Raw genomic sequence first — 15,187 nt, 5'->3', positions numbered from 1 at the left:
TATATATATATATATATATATATAGTATTGAGAGGGCTTACGTTTGTCAGCATGTAGTTTATAAGATTATGTGTAAAGAAAATTATAAGGGGAAAGTCTCTATGGTGCTGCTGCAATGTGAAGACACTCAGCCTAGAGCCCCAACATGCAGAGTGGCTGTAGGTTTATCTATTTTATATTGGAACTCAAAATATGGACTTAAGGAGATCTGTTAAGCTATGTAGATATGTTATGAAGTTCATTTTAAACCCAAGTGGTCTAAGACCCCTAAGCAGGAGGATCCATTCTAAATCCCTTAGGAGCAGAGGGGGAAGGGAATATTGAACTAGGAAGTCACTTAGTTGAGAAAGTAAAGTTTACTTAGTTAACATTTATGATAATGGAGGTTGGGGCAATATGGTATTATATAAAAAGGGCATGGACTTTCAACTCTATTATGCTTTGTTTGAATTCCGTTTTCATTATCTTTAGGAGTTATATAGCCTTGGGCATGAGACATAATCCCCTTGAGCCTCAGAAAACTAAAATGAGGATGAGACTACCTATTTCGTTAGTTACTCAGAGGATTAAATGAAGTATCTTTGAGATTAAATGAAGTATCTAGAACTGTATAAGGCACATTATAGGTTTTCAGTAGATAGTAATAGCTAATACTTATTGAATAATTACTACGTGCCAAACATTTGGTAAATGTTACATGAATTACCTCCATTAATAGTTACCATCCCTCTATGAAGTAGCTATTATTATTATCTCCATTTTACTGATGGGAAAATAAATGTTTTAAATTGGCTAAATAACTTTCCCAAACTCACCTAGCTAGTTCTCAGACTTCAGCCTTTGTGCCCTTAATCACTCTGAATTCTTACTTTTTCTATTATACCTGCTTTCTTTCGGTAGAATCAGGGTAATTGCATCTACCCTGAAAACAACTGCTTGCAATATAGTCTTTCCTCTGCTCCATGTTTCCGTGGTGGATACCCCAGTATAATGTCTATTTAACTATTTTATGGTTTAGGATTTAATTTTCTGAAGTAACTGTGGAGTGGAACCAGCCGGTTCACCAGAAATTAAAACTTGCATGCAGAGTGGGATTTTAATGTTTTTTACCTTTCGCTGAGGTAAGGGATGTAGGGAAAAGGATGTAAATTTTTTTTTTTTTTTTTTGAGGCTGAGTCTCACCCTATAGCCCAGACTGGAGTGCAGTGACATGATCTCGGCTCACTGCAACCTCCACCTCCCCGGTCCAAGTGATTCTCCTGCCTCAGCCTCCCGAGTAGCTGGGACTACAGGCACGTGCCACTGTGCCCAGCTAATTTTTTATATTTTTAGTAGAGACGGGGTTTCACCATGTTATCCAGGATGGTCTCTATCTCCTGACCTGGTAATCCGCCTGCCTCAGCCTCCCCAAGTGCTAGGATTATAGGCGTGAGCCACCGCGCCCGGCCCTTTTTTTTTTTTTCCTCCCTCTCTCTGTTGCCCACGCTGGAGTCCAGTGGCATGATCACAGGTCTCAACCCCCTGGGCTCAAGTGATCCTCCTGCTTCAGCCTCCTGAGTAGTCGAGACTACAGGCACATGCCGCTATGCTTGGCTAATTTTTTTATTTTGTAGAGACAGGATCTCACTGTGTTGCCCAGGCTGGTCTTGACCTTCTTTCTTTAAGCTGTCCTCCTGCCTTGGCCTCCCAAAGTGCTGGGATGAGCCACCACGCCTCCCAAAGTGCTGGGATTATCACCACTGATAATATGATAGCTTAATATACTATTTTGTCCTCTAGTTTTCAATTAAGCTGCATAGATTAATAAAAAATTCATAGAAAGATACGTAGATATAGATATATCTCATAAATAGTACTAACTCTGGTTCTTATGAGACCATAGAATTGCTTCTCCCAAAATGCAATCCATCAATATTTATTGAACTACTTAAGTAATTCTTTAATTTTCCAGCTTTCGTTTTTCAGTCCTGGGAATTCTCTTCACCCTCCTTGGGTGAATAAGAATTTATAATAAATAAGAACAATGTGCTGTATCTATTACTTTTATTTACTCATTGCTATAAGTTGAGCATTGAATAGTAGGGAAAGATTATGCTGACAACAGAAAAAATGAGTATACTCTGACAAAAGTATGTATCAAATAGATTGTTATTTCAGTTTGATTTTAGAAGTTTTTTCTGGCTGTTGTCCAGTGATTTTAGAATTTTGTTATGGAATTAGAAGAACAAATAGAGATTGATCTGACTAAAAAAAGTATGTTGTTATAATACTGAATCACTTAATGCTGGCCTGTAGTCGCCTGCAGGTAGGGGTCAAAAGCTCCCATTGATTTTGTGACAGAAATTTGTATCAGGCATAGCAGTCTGTAGTTGGAGAGATGAGATATTAACACATGAAAATAAACAATAACACAGAAATATACTTTCTTGAAATTTAGATAAAAGGATTCATGGTATTATGGTTCAAGATGTCCTGAGAGACCCTCAAGCTATAGGATTATGGCACTATTATTCCCTTAGCTCTTTGAAAACTCTGGTTTGATGCTGCAATTAGGGTTCTGTGCTGTTTGAGTCACAGTGAGCACAGTGTGACTTTTGGATTTGGTTGTATAGGATTGACTTATTCTGACTTAACCTTTTGGACAAGTGTAGGAATTTTCTCTGATTTTACTAGAGTACTTCTATATTTATTTATGAAGTTTCAGGCTCAGATTTTACATTTTACTAATAAATATTCACAGTAATTAACACTTTTTAAGGAATTTTTAAAGTAAGAATAGTTTTATTCAATGTTGAAGCAAAACAAAGTATTTGACATTTAAAATTTTAAAAAATTATTCAGTAATTTTCTAAAGAAGAAATAGCTTTATAATTTTTTAAATTTTATTTTATTTCTTTTTTTTGAGATGGGGTCTTGCTCTGTCATCTAGGCTGGAGTGCAGTGGCATGATCACTGCACCCTCCACCTCCTGGGTTCAAGCAGTTCTCCCACCTGAGCCTCCCCAGTATCTGGGATTACAGGCACATGCCACCATGCCTGGCCAATTTTTTTATTTTTAGTAGAGACAGGGTTTCACTATGTTGGCCAGGCGAGTCTTGAACTCTTGACCTCAGGTGATCAGCCTGCCTTGGCCTCCCCAAGTGTTGAGATTACAGGCATGAACCAACATGCCCAGTGCTTTGTAATCTTATATGATTATTAATAATACCTATTCATTGTAAGATTTTCAGACATTTATAGGAAAGTATGAACTAGAAGCTAAAAATCACCTCTAGCTACTCATCAGTGGTCTTTGAAAGTTTTCCTGTGGATTCTTTCAAATATATATGTATTTTTGAGACGGAGTCTCACTTTTTCGCCCAGGCTGGAGTGCAGTGGCGCTATCTTGGCTCACTGCAAGCTCTGTCTCCCAGATTCACGCCATTCTCCTGCCTCAGCCTCCCGAGTAGCTGGGACTACAGGCGCCCACCACCACATCCTGCTAATTTTTTGTAATTTTAGTAGAGACAGGGTTTCACCGTGTTAGCCAGGATGGTCTTGATCTCCTGACCTCGTGATCCACCCGCCTCGGCCTCCCAGAGTGCTGGATTACAGGTGTGAGCCACTGTGCCTGGACTGATCCTTTCAAATATTTTAATATAAAAATGGTATCTTACTCTATATACTATTTTGTAACCCACTGATTTTTTTTTGTTAGTAAATATAGATCAGTATCAGCAATGTGCACTACAGTGGTCAGTGGTTACCACAAGTTACATTTACATTAAAATTAGAATTAATTAAAATTCAATTTAAAATTAATTCAATTCTTTAGTTGCACTGGCCACATTTTAAGTGCTCAGTAGGCACATGTGACTAGTGGCTACTGTATAGGACAGCACTGATCTACATTACTGTTTGTAATGACTGCATGGTAAAGGTATTTCTCTCCACACCCAAGCCCTGAATTCTACCAAGTTTTATCCAAAAAGGTTATACCAACTTAAATTATTACTAGCAGTATGGGAGTATTGGTTTCCCCAGGTAGTAGTATAGTCTTTTAAATCTTTATCCATCTGAAAGTTGGAAAATAGTATCTTGTTTTAATTTGTAAGTTTTTGACTACTGGTGAGATTAAAAATCTTTTGAAATGCTTAGTTGGCCTGTCTTTTGTGAATTGTCCACTGGGTTTTTTTTTTTTTTTGAGATGGAGTCTCGCTGTGTCGCCCAGGCTGGAGTGCAGTGGCATGATCTCCACTCACTGCAGCCATTGCCTCCCGGGTTCAAGCAATTCTCCTGCCTTAGCCTCCCGAGTAGCTGAGACTGCAGGCATGTGTCACCACGCCTGGCTAATTTTTTGTGTTTTTAGTAGAGAGGGGTTTCACCATGTTAGCCAGGATGGTCTCGAACTCCTGACCTTGTGATCCGCTCACCTCGGCCTCCCAAAGTGCTGGAATTACAGGCTTGTGCCACCGCTTCCAGCCCACTGGGTAGTTTTGATGTGTACAAGTTAGTGGTTTCTAGTGATATGTAACTAGGAAAGAGATATGTTAATAAGCTTGATGATATTATGTATTAAAACAGTGAAATTTTAAACTGCCACTTTTTTATATTTTCATTTTCTGATTAAGATAAAGGTTGAGATTATGGTTTGACATTGGTTCAATTGACTTATCACAGGTAATTCAACAGGCGTTGCATCGGCCTCCCAGCTCAGCTGCTCAGTACCTTCAGCAAATGTATGCAGCCCAACAGCAGCACTTAATGCTGCATACTGCAGCTCTTCAGCAGCAGCATTTAAGCAGCTCCCAGCTTCAGAGTCTTGCTGCCGTTCAGGTAAGACTAAAACAAATTAAGAGTTTATGAGACCAAAGTTTCTGTTTTCTGTAAGTAGTTACTGAAAATAAATACATTGGGTATTATTTCAGAGTTCTCAGATGTTCTGTGGTTATTTTTCCTGAAGGAAACTTATTAATAGGTTGCCAAATAGAAGTTAATTGAGAGAAAGGGGCTATGTTTTTTGTGTTACTCTGTTTCTAGCTTTTGTCTCAGTACTTTTTATCCAGACTGGAGAACTGCTACTAGTGGCTTTGTTAAATGTATATAGTTCTAGATACAACAGTGAGTACTTAGGCTTACATAAATTGTATTTTACTAAAATAAGATTTAAAACATTATGTAAGTAATTATACTCATTAAAAAATCAAACAATATTAAATTGTTTATAAGAGATAAAGTAAAGCTGTTCCTTTTCCCTGCCTACCACTGTTTCCCATTCTTCAAAGGTGGCCACTGTAACAATTTAATACATACTTCTCCAGAAATTATCTATACAAAGATATGTATATCCATCTTTCTAAAATCCAATCATATTCCCACTGATAACAGGATTTCATTATTAAATGCATGTTTTTAAAAAATATTTTTGTTGTTGTTATACTATTTAAATAAAGCTGTTAAGATTTAATCTTAAATCCCCTCACCAGAGGAGGATCTCAGTTGACTGAACCTGAAAAAGGTTTATTTCTGTTACCAACAGATTCTCAGCTGTTGCTTCTTCTTAGTAGTGTAATTTTAAATAACACGTTCATGATACAAGTTAGGAAACTGAAACCCACTGGCACTTGCTGTAGCTCTAATTTCTTTTTCATAACTCCGGAGTAGTGATTCCATTTTAAAGATGACAGAGACCCGTAAAGTGAAACTGACAATAAAGTAGTTAATAAAAATAAGACTAGTCTTTGGATCCCCTGTTTTCACCATTCAGTTTTTTCTTATTTAAAAAATCTGTTTAACCAAAGCTTAAGCCATGTTGACTGTAAAATTAATTGTTTCATGCATAGGCCTTTTGACATTTATTGTCGTGGTTTTGTGTTATCATGGTACCAGAAAGTTCTTAACTTTAGGTTTTTACCGATGTATTATAAAAGTCTTACTATTTTAGGCAAGTTTGTCCAGTGGAAGACCATCTACATCTCCCACAGGAAGTGTCACACAACAGTCAAGTATGTCCCAAACGTCTGTAAGTTCCCTAAATCTTTTTTTCCTGGATTTAAAATTTTAAAGAATTGTTTTCCAAAAGTAAACTTGTTATTTATGAAGCTGTTATTATGATTTGTTGCATGCTGTTTAAAGTAACAATTGCCCAGAAATAGGAATGATAAAATTCAAGAATTCACAACTAATGTTAAACTTACGAAAATCTGAGTCTTAAAAATACTTTTGTATTATTTCTTGTATATCCTTTTGCATTGATCATGTTCAGATCTTAAGTGGTTTCAGTTTTCAGTGTGTATTGAAAGCCTGAAATACACAATGCAGGGATATTGGCCATGAATTTACTGTGATATACAATAGAATGTCATGTCCTTGGTAGACAACTAAGCATTTCTAACTTTGTGCCATTCACATTTTAGAAATTATACTTTCAGCTTAAATGAGTTATTTGGGTTCAATTTGCAAGTATCCATTCGAGATAGGGTAATTTATTTTGAGAAAAGAATAAAAGAAAGCTGATTTGCTATATTGCACAAATATATTGGGAAATTGTGCAAAGTTTCCCAGGTAAAATAAATTTATGGGCATGATAATACTTGTTTAGCTTTAATTTTGGTATAATTTTAAACTGCAAGAATAATAAAAAAATTTCTGTATATACTCTACTCAGATTAATCAATTATTAGCATATTGCTCCATTACTTTATCATTCATTCTTTCCCACTACATGTGTACATATTATTTTTTTCTGAGTCATTTGTAAGTTGAGACATGTTCCTTTATTCCTAAATACTTTGATGTGTATTTCCTAAGAACAAGGCTATTGTTCTGTGAAGCCACGGAAAAATTATTAAATTCAGGAAATATAACATGGATACAATGCAGTTCATATTCACAGTTCATTATTTGTCCCAGGTTTCCCAACCTCATCACTGTGGACATTATGAGCCAGATAATTCTTTGTTGTCGGGGTCTATTGTGTACATTATAGGATGTTTAGCAGCACCCCTAGCTACTAGATACCAGCAGCTTGTGGTCTTTCTCCTTCCTCTAGTGTGATAACTAAAGGTGTCTCCTGGTGGGGAGCAAATTGCCTTTACTTGAAAACCTAGTAATGTCCTTTCTGGATACTTTTTCCTGGTCCAGAATGGTAATACTTTGATACTTCATAAAATTGGCTCCCATACAATATAGTTTGTAGTTTGTTAAGGAATTGAAGGTGAAATTGTGCTGTATTTCTTTAGCTAAGGGTAAGGTCTTTGCTAAATACATGCTGTGGTCAGCATATAGTTTTTTTTTTTTTTGGTTTTTTTTTTTTTTTGCGTGGGAATGTCCTGGAGTAGGAACAAGATTAGATTAAAAAGTTACCTATGACTTGAAGATGTTAAAGAAAATGAAAAAGTTAAGTAATGTAACCTAGCTCTAAGCATTAATACTGTAGTTTTGGTCATTGACATCAGATGTCTTTAATTAATACAATGGTAGTGGGAAAGGAGTGGTAAACATTTTGTGGGCTACTGAAGGAAATTATATAGACAAATTCTTTATTCTGCAAAATACTGGAATAACGATAGAATATATTTGTATAGATATGTTATTTTGAATTTTTTTCCTTCATGTTATTAAAAGGTATCTTTTTAAACTTTTCTTTCATTATGGCTTTATGTATGTGACATTCACAGAAGTTAGAATTCTAGTGATTGTGCTTATATGTATGACATTGTTAATGATACTTGTCATAAACCAGCAGTATTATACCATGAAGTATACCAAAAACTATAAATGGCTGGTGGGAGAAGATAAGTAGGAAGAACAGAATCCCAGTAAAATAAAGGAATAAAACATTACATTTGCTTTATTTAGTATTCTTTGTGAGCTTCTGCTCACGTAATTTGACTAGCAGTAAAAATTATAATGCCCAAGGTAACTTAGTAAGTTTAGGTCAATATCCAAAAAGGGGGTGGAGCGTGGTAATAGAAATCTCTGAAGTGGTGATGATAATGAGCCGTCAGGTAGCAGACTAGTAGTTTTCAGAGTTTTGGTTATTTTGAGTTAGGTTTCCAGATAACAGTGAAGCCATGGGAAAGGGTCCATTCTCCAGAAGAAAAAAGGGCTGTCAAGTAACCAACTGGGTAGTTGGGGCTTAGAGTAGAAGTGGGATCCCAATGGGGAAATGGAATATTATTTAAGAATTGATCAAGTCAAAAGTCCAATCATACCACCTGGGGGAACTGTGTACCTACCGACTGATTGTTGCTAATGTGAAAACCTGAAACGCTCTAAAATCTGAAATTTTTGCACACCAACATGACTCTCAAAGCGGGAGTGTTCATTGGAACATTTTGGATTTTGGATTTTTAGTTTTGGCATGTTAAACCACTTTGTATCTTTCCAAAATCTGAAAACAAAACAAAGAAAATCCAAAACACTTCTGGTCCCAAAGATTTCATATAACAGATACTCCATCTATATGTGGTTTGGAGAGTAGACTGTTGTTAATTGAATGTATAGGTAACTAGTGGGTACCTGCATTCTTATCTTTAGTTAGAATCATGACTAATTCTAAACAATTATCAGTAGTGGAGGGGTGATTTTATGATTGTTTGGCTTTAAAACTAATTTGGACTGAGCCTTTAGGTTTGTGTCTTTAGTATTTCAACTTCAATGGGGCAAAGATTTAGTTAAATTTTAAAATGGAAGTTAAACCAACTAAAAATTCTGCTGCCAAAAAAACAGCATAAGCAAAGTGAAAACAGAATGGGAGAAAATATGTTTGCATAAATGGGTAATATTTCTTCTCTTTTCACTTTAATTTTTTTTCAAAAGGAAGACAGGGAGAATTTTAGTCTTTTTTTCTTTTCTTTTCTTTTTTTTGAGACAGAGTCTTCCTCTGAGGCTGGAGTGCAGTGGCACGATCATAACTCACTACCACCTCCATCTCCCAGGCTCAAGTGATCCTTCTACCTCAGACTGCTGAGTAGCTGGGACTACAGGCGCACACCACTACGCCTGGCTAATTTTTAAAATTTTTACTAGAGATGAGGTCTTGCTGTGTTCCTGTCAGACTGGTCTCGAACTCCAGAGCTCAAGTGATCCTCCAACCACAGGTCACAAAGTGCTGGGATTATGTGGTATGGGCATGAGCCACTACACCTGGCTGATAATATTTCTAAAATACCAAAGACTGTTATATTAGTAAGATAAACAGTGAGAATTCACAGAAGATCTTCGTTGGTAATTTTTAAAAGAAAGACTATTTTTTTTTTTTTTTTTTTTTTTGAGATGGAACATTGCTCTGTCGCCTGGGCTGGAGTGCAGTGGTGCAGTCTTGGCTCATTGCAACCTCCTCCTCTTGTTTTCAAGCGATTCTTCTGCCTCAGCCTCCCAAGCACCTAGGACTACAGGCATACACCACCATGCCTGGCTAATTTTTGTATTTTAAGCAGAGATGGGGTTTTGCCATGTTGGCCAGGCTGTTCTCGAACTCCTGACCTGAAGTGATCTGCCCGCCTAGGCCTTCTAAAGTGCTGGGATTACAGACATGAGCTACTGCGCATGGCTATGTTTTGACTTCTAAACACATGAAAATATATTTAACATATCAATAATAAATGTATGTAAAAAGGCTGGGCATGTTGGCTCATGCCTGTAATCCCAGCACTTTGGGAGCCCAAGGCAGGCAGATGACACCCCATCTCTACAAGCAAAATACAACAACAAAAAATTAGCTGGATGTTGTGGTAAGCGCCTGTAGTTCCAGCTACTTCGGAGGCTGAGGTGGGAGGCTTACTTGAGCCCAGGAGGTCAAGGCTGCCATGAGCTGAGATCGCACCACAGCACTTCAGCCTGGGTGATAGAGCAAACCCTGTCTAAAAAAATAGAAATATATGTACAAATAACAATGAAGTACTGTTTTCATCTGTCAAACTAGAAAACAAGGAAAAACGTTTACACAATATCTATTGTTGGCAAGAATGTGAAAAAGTAGGTATATGTACAGACACTATTAGTGGGACTATAGATTGATGCAACTCTTTTGGAGGGTTATTTGGCAGTGTGTGTTAAACTTTAAAACTTGCTGAGAATGGTGGCTAATGCTTGTAATCCTAGTGGTTTGGGAGGCTGAGGTGGGGGGATCACTTGAGTCTAGCAGCTTGAGACCAGCCTGGGCAGCATAGACCCCATCTAATAAAAAGAAATTAGCTAGGTGTGGTGGCGTGTGCCTGTAGTCCCAGCTGCTGAAGAGACTGAGGCAGGAGGATTGCTTGAACCTAGGAGTTTGAGGCTACAGTGAGCTATAATTGTGCCACTGCACTCTAGCCTGGGCAACAGTATGAGACCCTGTTTCAAAAAAAGCCAAAAGAATCTGTGTGTACCCTTTCATAATAGCACTCTCACTTTTAGTGACATAATTAAAAATGACCTAGATAATTATGCCCATATGTATGATATATAATAGTAAAAAATTATAAATAATATAAATGCCCATTAATTGAGGATTAGTTACATAAATGATAGTTAATTCCTACGGTAGAATACTATAGCTACTAAAAAATACTGTATGTTTGTGTACAGAGAGACTTGGATTTTCATTATGTATTGAGTGTAAAAAGCAAGAATGCATTGTGTAAGCTTGTTTAACTTATTTTGGTTATTCTATTTGTAGTCTAAAATTATTAATTGGGGCCAGGTGCAGTGGCTCATGCCTGTAATCCCAGCTTTTTGGGAGGCTGAGGCAGGCAGATCACTTGAGGTCAGGAGTTCGAGACCAGCCTGACCAATGTGTGAAACCCTATCTCTATTAAAAATACAGAAATAGGCCGGCCGTGGTGGCATGTGCCTGTAATTCCAGCTACTTGGGAGGCTGAGGCAGGAGAATTGCTTGAACCAAGGAGGCAGAGGTTGCAATGAGCCGAAATCACGCCACTGCATTCCATCCTGGGTGGTAGAGCGAGATTCCATCTCAAAAAATAAAAATAAAAAATTATTATTTGGTTCTTCTTTATGTCCTCTGTTTCTTTAGGGAGACCTTTTTTTTTTTTTTTTAATTTGTTTTAGATATGCTCATTGTTGCTTATTTGAACCATTATTTTTTTAAGAGATGGGGTCTCACTATGTTGTCCAGGCTGGCCTCTAACACCTGAGCTCAGGTGATCCTCCTGTCTTGGCTTCCTAAGTAGCTGGAACTACAGGTGCGTGCTACTGGGCCTGACTTCTTTGAAGCATTTTTATGATGGCTGCTTTCTCATATAATTCTTTTTTTTTTTTTTGAGACAAGGTCTCACTCTGTCACCCAGACTGGAGTACAGTGGCATGATCTCGGCTCACTGTAACCTCCACCTCCTGGGTTTAAGCAGTTCTCATGCCTCACCCTCCCAAGTAGCTGGAATTACAGGCATTTACCACCATGCCCGGCTAATTTTTTTATTTTTAGTAGAGACGGGGTTTCTCCGTTTTGGCCAGGCCAGTCTTAAACTCTTGACCTCAGGTGATCAGCATCCTGAAGTACTAGGATTACAGGCGTGAGCCACTATGCCCAGCCTTCATCATGTAATTCTGATATCTTTGTTATCTAGGTATTGGCTTCTATTGATTGTCTTTTTCATTCATTTTGAGGTTTTCCTGGTTCTAGATGTGATGAGTGATTTTTTATTGAAACTTGGATGTTTTTAGTATTATGTTGTGTGACTAGTAATCCTATTTGACCTTTTTATTTTGGCTGTTTCTCAGTGGGAGAGTGTGCTGCCTTCTTAATGCAGTATGAGGGTGCAAGTGTGAGTCCCCATATGGCATGAAATACAGGGGATACAAGTACAGGTTCCCCAGTTAGCCTCCATTGACACTTGAGGGGATGTTCCTCTTAATTGCTATGCTGGGGTGGGAGTTCTGGCTCCTCACTAGGCCTTTACTGAAGCCTCTCTGGCTAGAAGGAATGGGAGTACCTTTTACTCTCCCCACATGGTCTCCACTGAGACTGCAGGGTGCATGGGTGTGGTGGTGGTGTTTTATTATCACCTGGCTAGGATGAAAGTCCTGTTCTCTATATGGCCTTTTCTGACATGAATCTGTTGGAGGGGTTGAGGGAGTTGGAAAATCAAGTTCTTTGCAGACATGGGTGGGGTCACAGTTTTTTTCTGTAGTGTTTGGTTGGAGTAGAGTAATTATTGTCTAAAACTTTTCTGTGTTGCAAGGCTGTCCCTTTCCTGGTCCTTTGGTTAAAAAGAGCAGGCTTTTGTTGGGGATTTTTGATTGTGCCTCTGGTGTTTCTGAGTTATTGACTTCTTCATTTCCACCCTCCAAGTGTGGGTTATAAGAGGTAAAATGAAAACCCAGAGAATTCATTACCATGTTGTGTACTTGGTCCTGAGGTCTCTAGCCAGTCTCTATATTTTTTCTTCTACCTTTTGGGGTCTTCTTAGGTTTATTTTATATGTAACGTAAGAGTTTTTAGTTGTTCTTGGCAGGAGGAATAGGGAAAAGTATGTCTACTCCATTTTTTTGGAAACAGAATTCTTGTCATTTAACTTATTTTTTAAAAGTTATTTGCATGTGTCCATTTGATTGTGCAAGCAGAAGATCTGTAATGGTACACAACAAACTGTTATTAGTGGTCATCTCTGAGGAAGGAGGTTGAAGAGCTTTATTTTGTTAATTTTTATGTTACCTAAATAAAGTTGAACAAACTATTGTTGCCTAAGGAATAGATAACACAAATGTATAGAGTAAAAGTGACTACCTCCCTTCAGTAATCCCATTTTCTCTGACAAAGTTTTGTTTAAAGCTTTCCTATATGTTTTCTTTTTTACCTTTTTTTTTTTTTGGTTAGAAAATACTATCTCACTCTATTGCCACAGCCAGAGTATAGTGGCATGATCATAGCTCACTGCAGCCTCAAATTCTCAAGCAATTCTCCTGCCTCAGCCTACTGAGTAGTTGGGACTACAGGTGCATGCCTCCACACCCAGCTATTTTTTTTTTTTTTTTTTTTTTTAATAGAGAAGGGATCTCACCTCTGGCTGGTCTTGAACTCCTGGCCTCAAGCAGCCCTGCTTCAGCCTCCAAAAATGCTGGGATTATAGGTCTGAGCCACTGTGCCTGGCCTGCTTTCCTATATTATTACTATACCTGCCTGCCTGCCTTCCCTCCTTTTTTTTTTCTTTTTGACGGAGTCTTGCACTGTCACCCAGGCTGGAGTGCAGTGGCACGATCTCAACTCACTGCAACCTCCATTTCCCAGATTCAAGAGATTCTTGTGCCTCAACCTCCTGAATAGCTGGGATTACAGGCGCCCGCCACCAAGCCTGGCTAATTTTTGTATTTTTAGTAGAGACAGGGTTTCACCATGTTGGCCAGGCTGGTCTTGAACTCCTGACCTCAGGTGATCTGCCCGTGTCGGCCTCCCAAAGTTCTGGGATTACGGGTGTGAGCCACCATGACCGGCTGACTATGCATTTCTATACATAAATACAAATAGGCTTATAGTTAATTTTGTTTGTTTTCATGTGAGGGCAGTGCCATCAGACACACACACTTGGCATACACACACACACACACACACACACACACACACACACACACACACACTTTACTAAATATTTGGGCATTTTCAGCTGGAAAGGATTATGTGGCTGAAAACTACAATCATAAGTCTCTGAGTGACTTAGGGGCTATGTATATATCATTTTCTTTCCTTGTTACATTTGGCCCTATAACTACATTAATCCCTGATATTTTGACTTCAACTCACTGTACTATTCTGTCAGAAAGGGAAAAAACTTGTTTTTTTATTTATGGCTTTCTAATTATGATGCTAGACAAGATGAGCTTTTGAAGCCCAGTTTTATGACTTTATTCATTCATGCATTCACTCATTCAGTCATCAGATATTTATTGAGCATTTAATATTTGCCAAATCCTCTTCTAGGTGCTGAGGATACACTACCACAACAAACAAATCTCTTTCCTCATGGAGCTAGGGATAGATGAACATTAAACAAGTACATAGTATGTCAGATGATGTTAAGTGAAAGAGAAAAATAAAGCAAGGAAAGGGAACGGGCTAGGGAAATATGCCATTTTAATTATGATGGTCAGGGAAAGCCTTGTTAATAAAGGTGGCCTTTTTAAGGACGGTGAGGGGGGCAGACATGCACAGGGAACAGAAAGGAGGACAATGTGGCTGGAGTGGAATGAGAGAGTGGGAGTGTGGTTTAGAGATGACATCAGAGAGGTAATTGTAGTCCTAATCATGAGGAAATTATAAGACCTTTGGATTTTAGTAAGTATGAGTTGGGAAACTATTGGAGAGCTGTTCTCGTATGGAAGTGACATGATCTCAAATTGGTTTTTGAGAGTAGGTTCTAGGGGCCAGAGATAGAAGCATGGAGTTAAATGTTCTTGTAATAATTCAAATGGAAAGACATTGGCAGTTTGGATCATGAGGTTGATATTAGAGGTGGTGAAAAGTGGTTGGCCAGATTTTGAATTTTTTTTAACATTTAATTATAGAAGTTTGGATATGTTTTGAAAGGAGAACTAACACAAGATATGCTGATGCATTGAATAAAAGATGTGAGGAGTCAAGGGTGACTCCATAGTATTTTGGCTGAAGCATCTGGAAAGATTGGGAGCCAAAGGAGGTGTTGGAGAAGAAAATTAGGAGTTTAATTTTGTACATGTTAAGTTTATGATCTGTATTAGACACCCACCTGTAGTATTGAGTAGGCATTGGTTATGTGAGTTTGGAGTTCATGTGGGAGGTTTCATGATTAATGATGTCTCATGCAGCTCCTTGAACGTTCATGTACTTGATGACTTCACTACTGTTCATGGTGTGATGAGAGAAAGTTGGGTAGAATGGAGGAGATGAGGGACTTGGGTTCTAATCTTAAATTCTGTGACTGACTGTTAATGTGACTTAACCAAGTCATTTAACCTCCCTGCCTGCCAATTTTCTGTAAAATTAAATCGTCTAATTAAATGGTTTCAGTCTTTTCATCCAGATATCCTTGGATCTGTATCATAGAGAAAGTTCAGGAAATGATGCTATGGACTGAATTATGTCCCCCATATTCATATGTTGAAGCCTAACTCAGACTGTATTAGAGATAGGACCTTTAGGGATGTGATAGAAGTTAAAGGAAGTCATAAAAATGGAGCCCTGATCTGATAGAATTGGTTTCTTTTCTTTTTTTTTTTTTTTTTGAGACGG

The 15,187-nt window shown here is 38.0% G+C and overlaps 1 protein-coding gene across 2 annotated transcripts in view; it reads left to right on the top strand.

Moving 5' to 3' along the window:
* Nucleotides 1–15,187, top strand: part of PHC3 (polyhomeotic homolog 3) — a 67,839-nt gene that overhangs the window by 4,851 nt on the left and 47,801 nt on the right. For both annotated transcript variants that reach the window (XM_017848800.1, XM_017848801.1), the window contains exons 3-4: nucleotides 4,660–4,815; nucleotides 5,924–6,001. In XM_017848800.1, the coding sequence (XP_017704289.1) occupies nucleotides 4,660–4,815; nucleotides 5,924–6,001 (234 nt within the window). The remainder of the gene's footprint in view (nucleotides 1–4,659; nucleotides 4,816–5,923; nucleotides 6,002–15,187) is intronic.

Source organism: Rhinopithecus bieti, unplaced genomic scaffold (genome assembly GCF_001698545.2).
Source record: "Rhinopithecus bieti isolate Rb0 unplaced genomic scaffold, ASM169854v2 scaffold_32014, whole genome shotgun sequence".
Lineage (NCBI taxonomy): Eukaryota > Metazoa > Chordata > Mammalia > Primates > Cercopithecidae > Rhinopithecus > Rhinopithecus bieti.
Note: the sequence above shows the minus strand (reverse complement) of the source record. Positions and strands in the feature narration are given on the sequence as shown.